Consider the following 16,661-nt stretch of genomic DNA (forward strand, 5'->3'; position numbering starts at 1 on the left):
TTTGCCTCACTGGAACCGGTTTCCAAGCGGAACGACCCCCGTGAGGGGAGCGGGGCAGCGGATCCCCACATCGGGCGGCTTCCGCATTGGAACCGGAAGTGAAGGCCGTTGCTCTTCATTTGGGCCATCTGGTTGTAGGCTCCTGTGACCCGGATGTTTGTGCCCCGCCTCGCCGCTCCAGTGGACGTCCTGCTGGGCGATCCAGAGGCTGCCACCCTGGGCGCGCTTTCCCGGGAGTAGGGCCCACTGCGCGCAATGGGACACAGTGCTGCTCAGGCATCAGTTCGGCAGGACAAAGACACTGCCGCGAGAGCGCTCCTTTACCCCGGATGTTGTTTGTTAAGCCCCCTTTCCTGATTGGCCGGCCCTGCCGTCATCGCTTTGCCTTGTGTCCGCTCCGCCAGTGCCATTTCCGCGTAAGCCCGGAAGTTCCGCCCCTCAGACAACAGTTCTAACGAACGTTCCCGTTCTGCGCGATGACGTCAACGCTAGTGGGAGGTGAAGGTGGCCGTTGTGGTCACGTGGTGGAACCGGCGTAGCGCGCTCCGCCCCGTCCCGCTCTTCCGCTTTCCGCGCGCCGGCGCCTGTGACTTGAGGTGGCGACGGCGCCAGGTTGCCCCCTTCCCCCAGCGTGGGTGGGTGACGTGGCGGGGGGAGGGGCGGGGGCCGTCACGGCCCCAGCGCTAGGCGCCTCCGCCCCAGAGAGAAAGTGGAGGGGCCGGGATGGCGGCGGCTGTGTCGGCAGCGACGCCGGGAGGGGGCGGGGCTACACCGGGAACCGGCGCGCCAGAAGAGGAGGAGCACGAGGTGGTTCGTGTGCGCGTCAAGGTGAGCGACCGGGCAGGCGGAGAACGAGGGGTTGCTGCCCGGGCTGGAGACCGTCCGGGGGCGGGAGCGAGCCTCTCATGAGGTCACAAGAGCTCGCCAGGGGCCGCAGGCAGGGTGTGCTGCGGTCCTTTGCCTCGCTGGAGGGGCCCAACCCTGTGCCTGTCTACTCAGAAGTAAGTCCCAGCAGAGTCAATGGGGCTTACTCCCAGGAAAGCGGCTAGGACTGGGCTGTCAAGCAGATGTGATCATGAATGCTGGGCAGTTGGGTGGTCAGTTAAAAGTCTGCAGACCCTTTTGCCTCCTCAGCCTGTTAAAACGAGGCCACAGCCCTTGCAGGGCACCACCACGGGGATGAAAAGGATGTGTTGTTCACCAGTTACATAGGCCAGTGGTTCTCAAACTCTTAGCACGGAGACCCACTTTTTAGAATGAGAGACTGTCGGGACCCACCAGAAGTGACATCATCAAGCAGGAAAATTTTTAACAATCCCAGGCTGCACTCCTACCCACACTGACCCTCCCGGCGTCGCTGTCATTGCTAAAAGCACCTACAGAGTAGCCTGTTCAGAGTACAGGTGTGTAACATTTCCTCAAATGCAGTTGCATACCATGGTTGCCTCAAGTCCAATGTATTGAAAATAAAATGTTGTAATGAATGGGGACCCACCTGAAATTGGCTCGTGTTCCACCTAGTGGGTCCCAACCCACAGTTTAAGAAACACTGACATAGGCCATTTTGTCTGCTTTTTCTCTACTTGGTCGTCTTGATACTTTTCCAATTCCTTATACATTTTGCTAAATGGTTTGTTCAAATGTATCTTTTATTAAACTAGATGTAGGTTTGTACCAATATGGTCATGTCAGTCTCTTGAACAGTGGGATCAAGAAGGGAAGAAATGGCACTTGTTTACTTAGGATTCAGCTTTCCATCCTTCAATTATTGTCTCAAAGACTAACTGGAATTGGCCAGGCAGTTGTTATGGCACTTTACTATCCTTACGTTTTTAAAGCAGTTTTATGAAACAGCAGGTGTTGTCCACTGGCAAGCATCTCCTTGGTTAGCACATGAAGAAACAGCCTCTCACTACCCAGTTTTGTATGGTGGCCCAAACCATGGTGCAGCAATCTCTGCTGTATTACCTATAATGAGAGTATCGGGCATAACTTTTTACTGCCTTTTGGGAGACACCAAATTCTAATTTTAAAAAAAAAAGACATGCAAATTCACTAGAAACCATGGGTTCTTAGAATCATAGATTTGAAATTAACTTACTTGATCTTTGCATCCAACTTGCTGTCAATACAGGCAGTCCACAACTACAATGTCTGAGGGATGGTTATCCAGCCTCTGCTTGAAAACCTCCAACAATGGAAAGTCTCTTAAGGCAGGCTGTTTCACTACCAATCAGTCCATACCATCAGAAAGTTCTTCCTAACATTTATTTAAAACCTTCCTTGTTGCAATTTAAACCCATTTGTCCTTGTCTTTCCCTCTGGAACAACTGAGAACAAATCCTCTCCAACTTCCACATGACAGCTTCTCAGATATTTTTCATGTAACCTTTTCATCATTTTTTCTCCAAACGAAACATCTAGGCCTACTATATATGATTATGCAGGTTGTGCACTGCATAACACCTCCACATCTAAGGGGGTTCCATTCACATTGTAGACAGGAGGAGGGTGCTGACAGAACACCCCTTATGCTGGCAAGCACAGCAAGGAACAAAAAAAAATTAACCAAAGCTTTGTTTATCAAGGTGTCTTTGTTTCAAAGAGTGTATTTTGAAAACGTTTTTCCAGAGATATGAGCTTTGACCCTGTGAGAAGCTGTCTCCAATGAGTCAACAACTCTGAGCTCATTCACTTTTTCTGCATCCTGTTCATTTCAATCCAGCTGATGAGGTTCACCTTTTGGAAGAAGCAGAGCTGCGTACAATGCCATTTTCTGTTTTTTGGAACTTGAATTGGAAATAGGGCTGGACTTACCATGAAGTGATGTGTTGTGTCACTGAGCCATGACCCCTTGCTAAGATCCTAACATCTATTGCTTTGACAATGACTTTATTATCTCTGTAGTTTATGTATTGGGCAAAATATTTCTCCTGCAAGTACCTGTATTACTATTAGGAGCGTAACTAGTGTTTGGTTTCATACGTCAAATTTAAAAGTTACTGTAATCCAAACATGTTTACTTGGGAGTAAGCCCCACTAATTTAGGCGGGGTCAGCTGGGGAAGAGGATGTAACTTGGTGTTAGAGCATCTGCTTCGCATGAAGAAAATTCCGGGTTCAAACCCTGGTGTCTCCAGGGTAGTGCTAGGAAAGAGCTGAAATCTGAAGAGACAGTGTCGACAATATGAACAAATGGTCTGACTTAGTAGAAGGCAGCTTTATAAGAGGCCTGATACTTTTCATAGCAAATTATATTCTTTTTTTCAAAAAAAAAAGTAGCCAAAAGGCGTTTTGTTCTCATTTGATTCCACTCTGTGTCAGAGAGATATTATTGCCTCTTTGTAGCTACTTATGAGGGAATGATAGCTAAATGCTAGAGCCAGGGGTGTCAAACATAAGGCCCATGGGCCAGATATGGCCTGTGGAAGCTTTTTATTTGGCCCACCTATAATTGGGCTCTCCCAGCGCACTCTCCCAGTGCTGTTTCTGCCAAGGAGCACTACCGGGGAGGGCTAGACCGAGAGAGGGAGACGCTGCTAAGGTGCTGGGAGAGCCCAATTATTGAATTGAGAGAGCCCAGTTATCACATGGGCTGCCTTTTCAGTAGTGTCACTTCTGCCACAGCATCACTTCACAGCTTAGTAACTGTGAGGTGCTTTGCAAAGTGACACCTTGGCAGAAGTGGCACTGCTGAAAGGGTAGCCCATGTGATAATTGGGGCCTGCCATATCCTGAAAACAGGATTTTCTGTCCTGTTATTGGCAGCTAATGAATTCCTGCATGATAGTAAAGTGCCTATTTCTGGCCATTATCTGCTAGTGATGTTGCTTCCTGCTTAATGATGTCCCTTCTGCCCTCAGTAGGTGCCATGAATACTATTAAGCCCACTGAATGAAATGAGTTTGACACCCCTGTGTTAGAGCATGTATTCCATATGTTCGAGGACACACTTTTGGTCCTTAGTATTTCTGGTTGTGGGGTTTCTAGCAACAGATGTGGGAAAGACCTTTACATTTCCCAGGTGTAAATGGAACATAGAGATTAAAATTCTGCTGTCAGTCTGGGCTGTCAGTTCTGAGCTAGATGGACTGTTAGGGATTGTGCAACCAACTGCTGTATCTATCACAGAGAGAGAGGGGCAGGGAGGGAGAATTCTGTTTAACTAAATGGAATGTTTTTCTTGGGGCAGCACCTTTTCTTTGGTCAGCAGTGAGGCACGCATCTTTGATTTATTAATATTATTTAAAGGGTTGTTTTTTTATTGTGCACAGAATGAGCCCTTAGGTCTTGTTATCCACTGTTGTAGAACACTAGTGATGGGGAAGGAGAGTCTGAGTCCGGACACAATTTTTTCTTATTGCCAATAGGGAAAGGACAGTATGAGAATTGGAACAGAACTCTGTATCTAACCTTTCTAGGATGTGTTGGGTTTGCGCTATTTCTGGGGACATTCAGGCTAGGGTTCAGTCTTGCTTGCTTTGTAATCCTTGCAGAAATGTGAAGGCTTCTTGCAGCCTGAGTTCCGCACTTTTGCTGTGGACCCACAGATCACTTCGCTGGACGTGTTGCAGCACATCCTTATCAGAGCCTTTGACCTCAGTGGGTGAGTCTTAGCAGAGGGAGAGGATGAAAATGGGAGAATCCTGACTATTTTTCTGCTAATGCAAATAAATCCTACTGCAGATCTGGGAGAGTAGGACTGAGAGCTTGTATTCTTGCTTTCACATTTGGGAGGGATAAGAGGGGTAAGAGTAAAAATGAAATGAGAATGGAAAGCCCTGCATTGTCTCTCTGGCTATGACATCTAATGTTAGTGGTGAATTTGATCGCATGTTGAAGGGGCTCAGTATCCCAGGGGATGGATTTTAGTTGTTGGTAAAAGGGAACTTCTGAAGATGGAGAACAACACTTTTAATTGTTGGTCTTCTGTCTGAGTAAACGGTAAAATTTTGTATGTTGGTCTTCTGTCTGAGTAAACGGTAAAATTTTGTATGTTTTACTCAAATTAATAGTTTTTTTCTCAGTAGTGACCCAAAGTGGTTTACAGTTAAATAAATCATCTAAAAAACAAAACAGTAACACAGGACAAATTATTTTATTGCCTTTCTCTTATCTGTGATCAGTTTCCTGATATACAGAGCAAGATGGTACACTGGAAGAAATATTCACAACCAATTGCAGCTCACCGGTATGTTTGGTCTTGCTGGAACTCATTAAATCGTAGCTGAGCCAAACCTGATTTAACCCCAGGCATATGTAGCCTACTTTCTCCACTGGTAGAAGAAAATTACCAACCTAAAGCATTTGACTCGTCATACATTCTGTTTTGGTATAGGAAAATGCATACGTACTGTAGGTGCAGTCATGTTCTGCCAGGTGTATATGCCAAGGGAAGTCTCTTCCCACAATGTGTGTATGAGGGGAATACATGTATTTAGTACAGTAAAACTACATATGCCATTTTCAACACTAAAAGAGTATTCTTTTTGGTAGGGTTTTAGCAGCAAATGAGGCAACCTATTTACATGAAAGGAAAGAATATGAACATTTCTCTTCTTCCCCATCTCAGGAAGAAGAATAATTTTGGCATCAGCTATCTGGGCAGAGATAAACAGGGTCAAGAGACATACTTGTCATTAATGTCAGACTGGGATTTGGGCATGGCTTTTGCTGGTGCTTCAAAGCCTTACTTGCAGCTCAAGATGGAGATCAAACCTTCGGAAGATAGTGAGTAATCTTTGCCTTGAACAAAAGAGCCAGGAGTTCTGGTTCCAGTACTCACAATCCCTCTGTTCATCCCAAAGAATCATAGATCTCCACCCAGCCCCTTCTCCTGCTGATGCTTCCAAGAAATCCAATTCCTCAGTTTTGTTCCCAAACCAGATGTTAGCTAGTTGCTGCTGTAAAGAAGGCAGATGTGAGTCATTCGATTATGACTTGGATGTTGTATTAAGCATAACTTTATACTCAAAGAAAAGTAAAGGACTGAATGACATTACTGGGAATGACATTTTCCTTTCAGCTCCAGTCATATGTTGATTTGCTCACTCCTGAGCTGTTCATTGCAGATAATTTTCTGATCGTGCTTGCTGGCTGGCAAGCTTCTGGTTTACGAAAACCTAAGCTCTGTTTAGAACTTTGTGCAGAAATTGATGTTGGATGCAAAATTCAGCCTCCTGAAAATCAGCTTTCTTTGCTGTGGGTGTCCCTTTTAAAAAATACTTTTATATTACAGGCTAAATAACTAGAAATTTGAACATCTGCAAGGTTTTCTAGTGCTCTGAATACCTCTTTGTTCCTCTCTAGCAGAAACATAATTATGCAAAATAAGCATTTATTTGTATGATAAATAAAGATCATGGAATTCATCCTCAGCTAGGATTCATCCTCACTGAGGATGAACTGAATTGTTTATAACCCGTCTCAAAAAACCACAGCTTTGATTATGCTCTCTGTATATTTTCTGTAGTATATCTCCATGTGCAGTGATATTTGAATTTATGAAATTGTGGATGGGTAGGGAGAAGGAATGGTAGTTACTAGATGAGAAAGTTTGGTTCACACTGCCATGTTCTTAGGCCCCCTTCTGGAAGACTGGGATATCATCAGCCCCAAGGATGTCATCAGCACTGACATGCTCCTGGTGGAGAAACGTTCTCTAGCAGCTGCAGCCCTGCCCTTCACTCAGTCCATCCTCTCTCAGGTACGGTTTCAGTGGGTTGAATGAACTTTGCCACATTATACCTTCACAATGTGGCACTTAATAAAAAAGCATCCAAGAAGTACTTCTTTAGTTTTGTGGGTGCAAAGAGGTAGAAAAGAGAACTCAGCAGTTTTCACTACCATTTCATTCGAAATCAAGTCCGCCTGTTACCTCAAGGATCCAATTTATCTCCAGATTGCCCTTTTAGGTTGAAAAGACACCTAGTCCCTCCCAACCTTGTTGCTGTTACTAGTAGATGAACACTGATCCCAAAGCAATAATGAAACTACAGAAATAAAATGTGGAACAGTCTGAAGAGGGTTGCTTGGTCTCTGTTACCTCCTGGGCTTCTAGGATTCCCTCCTGCCCTGCCTTTTTCCTGTGCATGTTTAGATATTCATGACCTACTGATCCTGACTTTTTTCTGTCTCTTGCTAGGTGGGTAGGACACTATCAAAGGTCCAACAAGCGCTCAGCTGGTCCTATGGAGAAGATGTCAAACCTTTCAAACCTCCACTGAGTGACTCAGAGTTTCACTCATGCCTGAACCACGAAGGGCAGCTGACACGGCCTGCAGCACTCCGTCTGCGGATCTTCCATGGTGGAGTTGAGCCCTCTTTGCGCAAGGTGAGGATTAGAATAGGCATGGGAATTTCTGAAGCCAGTCCTCTCAGCTACAAGTGAAATCTAGTGGATCAAGCTTGAGGCCTCCTTTTCTGTGCCCCCATGTGGAGGCTAAAGCTGCAGAACAGTGGTAGAGACATGACACACTGTACATCTGTCCTGAGGAGAGGGCTATTGTTATAATTGACTCTTCTGCTTGTTACTATTGGTGAGGAAACTCTAATTTTAACTCATCTCTGTCTCCTGCAGGTAGTTTGGAGGTACTTGTTAAATGTTTATCCAGATGGACTAACAGGACAGGAGCGCATGGATTACATGAAGCGGAAGACACGGGAATATGAACAGCTGAAACGAGAATGGGAAACCCGAGCCAGCCCTGAAGACCTGGATTTTATCCGCAGTAACGTGCTAAAAGATGTTTTGCGAACAGATCGTGCTCATCCCTACTATGCTGGCTCAGATGATAATCCCCACTTGATAGCACTGCATGATGTGTTGACCACCTATGCCGTAACACACCCACAGATCTCCTATTGCCAGGGCATGAGTGATATCGCCTCCCCTATTCTGGCTGTAATGGACAATGAAGCACATGCCTTCATCTGCTTCTGTGGCATTATGAAACGTCTGGAGGGCAACTTCCAAGTAGATGGTGAAGTCATGTCAGTTAAGTTCTCCCACCTCAAGCTGCTTCTTCGCCACTCAGACCCAGAATTCTACTCCTACCTCCTCTCCCGTGGCGCTGATGATCTCTTCTTCTGCTACCGCTGGCTGCTGCTGGAACTCAAGCGTGAATTTGCCTTTGAGGATGCCTTGCGCATGCTAGAGGTCACCTGGAGCTCTTTTCCTCCTGATCCTCCTGAGAAAGAAGTGGAGCTGGTGGGCCCGCCGGCCAGGCCCCGAGATAGTAACCAGCCTGTCCGAAGAAGGCATATGTTGCGTCCCGCTTGCAGTTTTGAGGCAGCTGGTGACCAACCCTGTCAGGGGGCAGTTTCTGAGGAGAAGACATTAGTGAAACAGTCTAGCTTTGGGGAGTTCAAGTACTACAGTGCTCGTAATGAGGACAGTTCAGAGGATGACCAATTGCCCAAATCTCAGCGTTCAACTGAGGGTGATGAGGACTGCAGCAGTGAGCAGGATCCCTTAATCCAGATGCCTAATGTGGCCAAATCCTTCTCTGCTCCATCCCTCTGGGCCCTGACGCCACCTTCTCGAGACCCTGCCTCCTCTTCAACCAATGGCAATGAGGAAAGTCAGTCAGAGGAGGAGAAGGGTGACTCAGTGGTTAATACACCTTCTTCTCCCTCTCGTGGGTCTGCAGCACCTTCTCCTCCTGCTGCTGTCAGCCTCCCACCCCCACAAGAATTTGGCAAAGGCAACCCCTTTGTTCTTTTCCTCTGCCTGGCTATTCTCCTGGAGCATCGGGACCACATCATCAAGAACAACATGGACTACAACGAATTGGCCATGCATTTTGATCGTTTGGTCCGCCGGCACCATCTGAATAAGATCCTACACCGTGCCAAGACCCTCTTTGCCAACTATTTACAGTCTGAAGTCTGGGACTCTGAGGAGGGCGATGAGGCAGCAGCTGAATCTCCTGTCACAGCGTGACCTTCCTTCTGTTGACATGTGGGGACCGGTTCCCTGCTGCCATTATGGTGCAAGCATCAATGTAGAAGGATGATCAATGAGTAATCCAGCTTGGTCTTGGCTCTTCATCTTGGAAGGTGGTCTGGAGCAACCAAGTTGAATTGTCACATTCAATACACCTTCTGTGTCCAATGTACTCGTTTTTAACTCTCTTTGTGCAAATATCTTGGCACAGATGTCTTATCTGTCTCCTGTGCCTCCTAGCCTTCCAAGGGCTAGTAATCTTCCTAGGAAGATCTATCCTAGAGCAGCCAGGTTCTATCCTTCAGAAACTCTTTCTCTTCTCTTAGTCAATACTTCCCATTCATTTATCTCTGTCATTTCACCTACTTGAGTTCTAGTGCCCTTCTTTAGAAGTTGGTTGCTAAATATTCAAGGTTGATTTCTGATCCTCTTGGAACCTGACATTTCCTGTTCTGGGCAGGTTTGCCAAAAGCATTTTAATGCGAACATGTGACTTTTATTTTCTTTATAGTGGGGCAGTTTGTGTTTGGCAAAAGTCTTGCACATTTGCCCCTTCTCAAAAATGCATTTTATGCTGAATTATTCAGATAGTTTGGTTCAAATGTTTATTTTTTTTAAAAAAGCACTTTATTTTTCCTGTGATTTATTTGTTCCTCCCCCTAGTACTGAGTTTCTGTTTTAGTTTGAAATAACTTTTAAAAAACTGAACCCACAGCCTTGAAAAACACTCTGGTGGTGTTTAAAAGCAAACTGGCAACATCTTGCTGTCCTTGCTGGCTGATTTTTAAATCAAGCAGATTCATTTTTTAACCTGGGCCATTTCAAAGGTCTTTTATGAACTAGCTACTCAAAAGAAATAATCAAGCAACTAAATGGGTGGGTGGGGAAAGTGAATGAAGTCTTGATGCCACAGTGCCCTTATTGATCTGCTCCTGAGTAAGCAATTGCTTGTATCTGGCACATAAATATTCTAACTAGCTATTTCCCCAGCTAATGTATTCAGGATTTGCTTGCTGTAGAACTGTCTGATTAGACAAGGCCTTAAATTTCTAGTCCCATTAGCTTGATCAGATGATCTTGTATAAATGCAGGTGCTTGATCAAATTGCCAAATTAGTACAGTGGCTTCTCTATGCATTATTAGCTTGCAAGACAGGATTGTGCTGGAACCTATCACAACAAATTCAATTATTGTGTTGGGTGGAGAGACCTTGAGCTACTTTTTGTGTTTTGCTGTAATTTAATGCCAGATATCACCATGTGTGGTAGGGGCATTTAGCATCTTGACAGAACAAGTGTTTTGACTCTCTGAATCTTCACTCTGACTGGCTTTGAATTAAACTGGGAACAAAGCCACGTGTGCTCCACTATTATTGATATTTGACTGTTGATAGTAGATGCCTATATAGACTGTTCCTGTGCTTGGCTGTGGCCTAGCTGTGGGTGGGAGATGTGAGATAAAAATCAGACTGTGGTGAATGGTGAATCAAAGGTGTGCAGCATTGTACAACATCTTTCTAGGGTAGAAGTCACATAGGTTAATGGACTCACTCCACTTTTTGTCACTTTGATCAAGTGAGCTGAGCAGCAGGTTCTCTGGTGCCACCCAAGCATGTCCTTTGAGGTCAATAGTTCACTTGGAAGCATTGTTTCTTGTTTCAACTCCAAATGTTCAGGTTCAATTCCCATTGCAGATATGCAGTTCCTAGGCTTTGGTAGTAGAGTATTTGAGGACTCTGGGAAAAGGAATTCTCTCCCATCCTTCTACTGATGCTGGGAGTTGCCAGTGTGTGCCCTCTTGTCTAACCTCTCCCCTCAACATACATACCAGCCTTTGCTGATAGCTGTCTGTGGTTAGCATTCTCAAGCTGGAAAATTTGGGGGCAAAGAGAAAAAGAACTGAGAAAGGTTTAATTGGAGTGTGGGGGGAATAGGGCTTACCTCTTCCACCACAAGAGCCTTTTAGGTCTGCTGGACATGAACAGGAAGCAGAAGAGATTGTGTGTGTGTGTGTGGGGGGGGGGGGCTTCCCATGAATAATGAGGTCTTGAGCAGTTTCCCACATTGCTAGGCCTCACTCCATAGAGGTATGAACCTTCCAGCCCTGGGAAGAGAACAGCCAAAATCAATATAGATAAGTGAGAAAAACAGATTAAAATGACTTCAGAAGAAATCACCCCAAAAGGCTTCTGTTCCTCATTGTTATTCCTTCTCCATCTCTTTCTTTCTTTTTTTTACATCCATGTAGCAATCTCCTTGGATTGGGAATGTATCATTTCCCATTTTGCAGGGAAAAATCTCCTCTCTCCTACTGCTGTTTGCATTCATAGCAGCTTCCATTCTAGGGCAAGAACCAACTTGGAGAGGAAGTTATTTTTGTCAGAGAAACAACATGAGAGAAAGGGTTGAATTCCCTTTCTCCTCCAGTTTGCAATGGGGAGCTGTCCCATGGCTGCTATTTTTAAAGAAAAAGAGATGGGAAAATGAATGACATTTAATATCATGGAAGTGACCACTAGGAGGTGCTGCAGCCTGGCTTAAACCATGAAGCAACAGAACAGGTCTGTAGAATCTTCTGCATTCATTCTTAGACTGCTACCGACAGGAAAATTAAGGTTTATTGCAAAGCTGTTAAAACACACACACAAACCAAAAAATTGAATTTAGAAATCCTCCTGGTGGGGGAGGCCAAGGAGAGGATTGGGCAATACCCATAGTAATTAATAGGGTCCTTGTAGGGTTGCCACCTCCTGGCCTGGTGCTTGTTTCCTTATTGAGTAACTTGGGGGTTTGTGGATGTTCTGTGAGATGTGTATCTTCAAAAACTGGAGCTCTTAAGAATGAAAGGCAACATCTTGTATCCTTTCTGGCTGTCTTATAGATGAACAACTTGTTGACACAGAATGGGAGAGGAGCCTGTCTAGATGTTATAGTTGCCCTGTTCAGTGTCTACCTCAGTCTTCTGGCTGTACTGTTGTATGAGCTGGGCTTATGGTGTGGTATGTATTTGTTTTACCTCTAACCTGCTTATGTGTGGAAATCCAGTAGTCTCCCAACTAAGGATCTAGCCAGATCTACATCTGCTTCCATGGTACTGCAGCTTCAGATGCTCCCAAACCATTCATTGGGCCTCCACAGTTCTCATGTTGTGATTTTCCCTACCTTCAACCTATGTCATTTATATTTGCCTACAGGGTCAGTTGTCATGTGATGGACCCAGCATATGCAATGATACACAGGTTGTGAACCTTCCTTTAGGGTTGTGGATATCTACATAGTCATAACATCAAGACCATCTTTTATTTATTTCTTCTCAGTGAACAAGGCTGGTTGCTCTACTAGTAGGGAGTCCAGCATGCTTTCCTGGAGAAAATGAGAATATTATTCTCACAGGGAGGGGGCCCTTGTATAAGTATGAGATAGCTGGTGCCTGATGAGCTGCAAACAATATAGCCAGAGGTCAAGATGTTGATCCTGGTAGTGACTGTAACATTTACACAGGCCCAAATTCTGGAGGAGTCAGTGGCCTGCTGTCAGCCAGGCAGAGAGGGATCACTTTGCATAGTGTTAGCATTAATGGAGAATAAATAGTAATTGACTTGACTGGGTCTTAAATCCATGAGATGCCCTTCTTTCATGACACCCAGGCGTGGAAGGCATGCTCATGGCAACAGCAATTAGATCTCTGAGAACCACTAGTCCTTTCTTGGTCTGGGTTTCCTTGACAGTGGGATGCAATCTACAGTTCCAGGATCTGCACCATCTCTGAGAGGTTACCTTTAAACCTTTTTATGTTGAAGGATGTCAGTATGTTGACATATTTTGCCTGCATGATTTTAAAAATATCCACACAACCCAACATGAAATGCAACATAGGATAGCAGTCCTTTAGTTCTATTTGTAAATTCATTTCCATTCTGTTGTTTTCACTAAGCATTGTGGAACATTGTCCGTGGGCAAGCAGGGACTGGGTGAGGGAACAAGGCTGAAAATTTAGCTCAAGAGCTGTGAAGGTTTAAGTTACATTATGATGGTAATTGCCCAAGGCAACCACCTTCTTTTATATCCCTGATTTGTAGGCTTATAAATAGCTTTTGATGCCATTTTCAAGCTTGTGTCATTGGGCAGACAGGAAACCTCTTGCTTTCAGGGTTTCTCCTTCCATTGGATCAAGGTTGCTCACCAGACTGTTGATTAGAATAGTAGCCATTGGAATGACATCTGTTACACTGGTCCTGGGTACCTCATTCTCAACAACAAGCTAATTCCAGGCAAGTACAGAGCCCTTGGCTTAGTTTCTGAAGGGTGGATCACAGACCCCCTTTGGTGGTCAACTTCCTACATGGTGCTGTTGGAGTCTCTGTGTCTCAGCCAGGTCTCCTTGGATATTTGTTTAATTTTCTGGCAGCTCCTACTTTACAAACAGTCTAGGTTTTTAATAGTTCTCCGCCATATGAGGTCAGGATGGGCTTGGACTTTCAACCTCTTTCCCATGCTCAGCAAACATCCCTTCAGGATTAAAACAGGTTCTGCCCTTCTAGGCTGGAGTCATAGGCAATAAAGTGGTAAAATAGAGCCATCCTTGCCTGTGTGCATGACCAGTTTTTTGTCCTCCTATTGTCTTTGAAGTTTGTGTACAGTTGTTTTGACCCCAAACCCACAACATCTGTTTTATCAGAGACAACAGTGGGGCAAAACTGTGCACACAACAGAGGATGATGCCTCAGTCTTATTGCCTTCAGCTCCTTTCAGGCTGTTTGTCTCTAGCCTTAGAAAAACATCCTCTGATGGGTGTTTATCCAGGAATACTTTGCCCTTTCATATCTGTGAAGAACAATGAAGAACAAGCATACCTCATTCTAGGCCGATTCCTTCCCTCCAGCTGCCATCTTCTCAAGTATATTGTACCAGAGAAGAACAAACTCTCCAGAGCCCACAGCAACTTTGAATGATGCATATGTGTGGGCAGATTCTTAATTGGTGTTGCTTGTAGCCTTTGGTCATGCCTGGACATTATACTACTTGCTTTGGAAACCAGAAGTGGTCATGTAGCACTACAGTTTTTGCGTGTTGGGATCCTTCCCCCAAGTGGTTCCATTAGCCCATGCATATAGCTTTGTGACAGCTGTGGGCCCAGCATAAGGAGTGTACTAGCTTGTTATTTTCGGGGTGAGGCGAGGAGGTACCTGTCTATTCCAAGGATTTTGCCTTGACTTCCACATGGGGCCTTAGTACCAAGGCAGACATTCTGTTTTATGCATGCTGAGAGCATCTCATCTTCAGGAAACGAGCAACCTCTTGAGATTCAGTGTACTTGACTGTTGAGATTTCATTGCTAGCCTTTGAGGCATCTCCGCCACTTTTATCTATTTTGGTTAGATTCACCTTTCCACTGCTCTGCCATAAAGTCAATTTTGTCAATAACAATTGACCACTGTGCACAGTTTTTCTGTGCTCCTCCTCTCTTTGTTTCTCTTCCCTGCATCTCACTGTTACCATCAGCTTTCCCCTCCTGTGTGTCCCAGGGATAGAAATCTTACCATGGGACAACGTTCTTATCTAACCCTTAAAGGGTGGTGTGGCAAACAGACTAGACACCTGGAGACCTGGTGCACAGGGGAATTTCTCTTGCACAAGTTTGATTGAAATGAATGAGAAATCTCTTTTGGAGCTTCCACTGGTTTTGGGTTTGCACTGAAGAACTTCTGCTGGATTATGCCTGTATGTATATGTGTGCGCGCATGTGAGTGCATGAGAGAGACATTTGAATTTTTTGCCTGTGGCCTCAAAATGTCTTGGGAAAATCCTATTCCTGGCTGCCTGTCTTGGCAAGGATGTAGCACAAGAGCTGTGCGTGCACTTTTCCAAGTTTTGGCTGCACAGATTTAAAGCTACTGACTTCAAGAGAAAATGAACCAGGAGCACAGTTTTTGTAATGCTGTTAAGAAAAAACATGATGACACTTGTGGAGGCAGTGTGTTTTGTTGTACATCTGCTTCTAGCATGGGCAAATCCTGCTTGCCACAGATGAATGCTGAATTTACAGGTCTACCATAAACTGTCAGTCTTCAGCTCTCTTCTCCCCACTCCATTTCAGTTTTCACTGTATCTCTCATTGATAGATGGGATGGCACTACAATTAGTGCTGGAAGCCATTCAGCAGCCTGTGTTATTGTTGGGGTTTGGGGGGGCGTGCTACAATGTAAACACTATCTTCCATTGCTCCCCCTGCTGCATTTGCTGCTGACAGACAAATTCTGGTGGACTACCCTCCCCTCTACCTAAATTATTTTATCCAAGCTTGTGTTATATTTATACGTTCATATTTTTACTCTGCCTTTGGTTTATTTTTATGCTGCTTATTTATTTATACAAGCCTTTTTTTGTATATGTTTTACGTTTTGGAGACTGGTTGTGCCAGTATCCCAGTGTGCACACATTTGGTCCAATTTTCTTTTTATAGTTGCTTCACTTCTTTGAGCTGTGTGTGAATGTTGAGTTCTTTGGAAGAACAGAAGCTGAAGAAATCCTTTTTGAAATGCACAGCACCAGCAAAAATTCAAGAAATACAAGTGTCTGTTATTATGTGCAGCCAGAGGTGGCTCAAACATGATTTCCTCTGTCAGAAGAAGGGCTGCTCAAGGTGACAGAGTGTATATATGTGTGTAAGGAGCAGATAGATCTGATCCATGGAGCACAGTCCACTGAGAAGTTCTCCTATGCAAGCTTCACAATAGTGCTCTTGCATGGCCCTTTCTCATTTCAGTGGGGCTTGCACAGAACACAGAAATGTGCCAGTGCCCCCACCCTGATAATGAGGAAGGAGGGTGCCATTTCGACGTACTGCTGCAAGCAACAAAATGTCTTGGGTTCTCTGTATATAGCACTAGGTTTTTATTAATATGGAAGCTTAAATTTATGTTCATCCACTGAGAAAATTTAAAATATATGGACTGTTTTCTTGGTAATCCAGCCCCATATTTTTTGTTACATCTTGAAGCCCAGCTAGGATCATTCCTCTGGGCTGAGTTTGCTTCATTCTTCTTCCATATCCTCTTTTTTACTCCAAAGGGGAATCGTTGGGTCAAGGATTAATCCACAGCTTGCCAAAAAATTTTTGGTCAGCTGGAGAACCCAAAAGAAGCAGTGCTTGGGTGATAGGAGCAGACCTGTGGCCCTTGGAGTTCAGCCTCCCCCAGCTTCTCCAAGTCAATGAGGCTGATGTGATAAAGAGTGCTGCATTTGTGAAGGGGCCTTTCTTTCTTCAACATACCTCTGTCCCATGTGTGTAAGTAAATTATTTCCAATTTGGACTCTATTAGTATGTTGTCATTCAGCCAAAATGGACATTGTCTCCTAGGTGTTGGACACTTTTGTCTGTCCTTGTTTAACACAAATGTAATAAAGGAATGAAAATCTAAATAAAGCAGTGCTGCTTGTCTGTTCAGAGCTGCTTTGGCGACACATCGAATGGTTGCAGGGATGTGCCTGGCCCTACTTGTGCCAAAACAGATAATGGTTCCACTGGTATGAAAGGCCAGAAACACATCCCTCTCTTGGAGGTTCACAGGCATAAAGGAGTGAGTAGTTGGAAGGTGAAACTTAGACCTTTGAATGCTGAAATGGCACAGATACAAATGTGAACCTGTTCTGAAGTAATGGAAAATACTGCTTTGCTTTAAAAAAATTAAAATTCTGCACCAAGAAAAGGTGAAT

General features: G+C 44.6%; 1 protein-coding gene across 2 annotated transcripts; it reads left to right on the top strand.

Moving 5' to 3' along the window:
- The first annotated feature begins 566 nt into the window (after positions 1-566).
- On the top strand, positions 567-16,371 carry TBC1D25 (TBC1 domain family member 25). 2 transcript variants are annotated; one of them, XM_066615181.1, is made up of 6 exons: positions 567-828; positions 4,496-4,605; positions 5,572-5,729; positions 6,581-6,705; positions 7,144-7,332; positions 7,579-16,371. In XM_066615181.1, the coding sequence occupies exons 1-6, from the start codon at positions 724-726 to the stop codon at positions 8,941-8,943; spliced, it is 2,052 nt and encodes a 683-aa protein (XP_066471278.1). In that variant the 5' UTR covers positions 567-723; the 3' UTR covers positions 8,944-16,371. The 2 variants fall into 2 exon arrangements, with proteins under 2 accessions (XP_066471278.1, XP_066471279.1); XM_066615182.1 differs by lacking the exons at positions 567-828; positions 4,496-4,605 and adding an exon at positions 4,996-5,190.
- The last annotated feature ends 290 nt before the right edge of the window (positions 16,372-16,661 follow it).

Source organism: Tiliqua scincoides, chromosome 2 (assembly GCF_035046505.1).
Source record: "Tiliqua scincoides isolate rTilSci1 chromosome 2, rTilSci1.hap2, whole genome shotgun sequence".
Lineage (NCBI taxonomy): Eukaryota > Metazoa > Chordata > Lepidosauria > Squamata > Scincidae > Tiliqua > Tiliqua scincoides.

What these genes read in the sequence shown, in the direction of transcription:
- TBC1D25 (XM_066615181.1), top strand. Translation starts at nt 724, where the DNA reads ATGGCGGCGGCTGTGTCGGCAGCGACGCCGGGAGGGGGCGGGGCTACA. An exon ending in AGAGCCTTTGACCTCAGTGG is followed by an intron (nt 4,606 to 5,571) that starts GTGAGTCTTAGC and finishes TCCCCATCTCAG; the next exon opens with GAAGAAGAATAATTTTGGCA. An exon ending in CTCAGTCCATCCTCTCTCAG is followed by an intron (nt 6,706 to 7,143) that starts GTACGGTTTCAG and finishes GTCTCTTGCTAG; the next exon opens with GTGGGTAGGACACTATCAAA.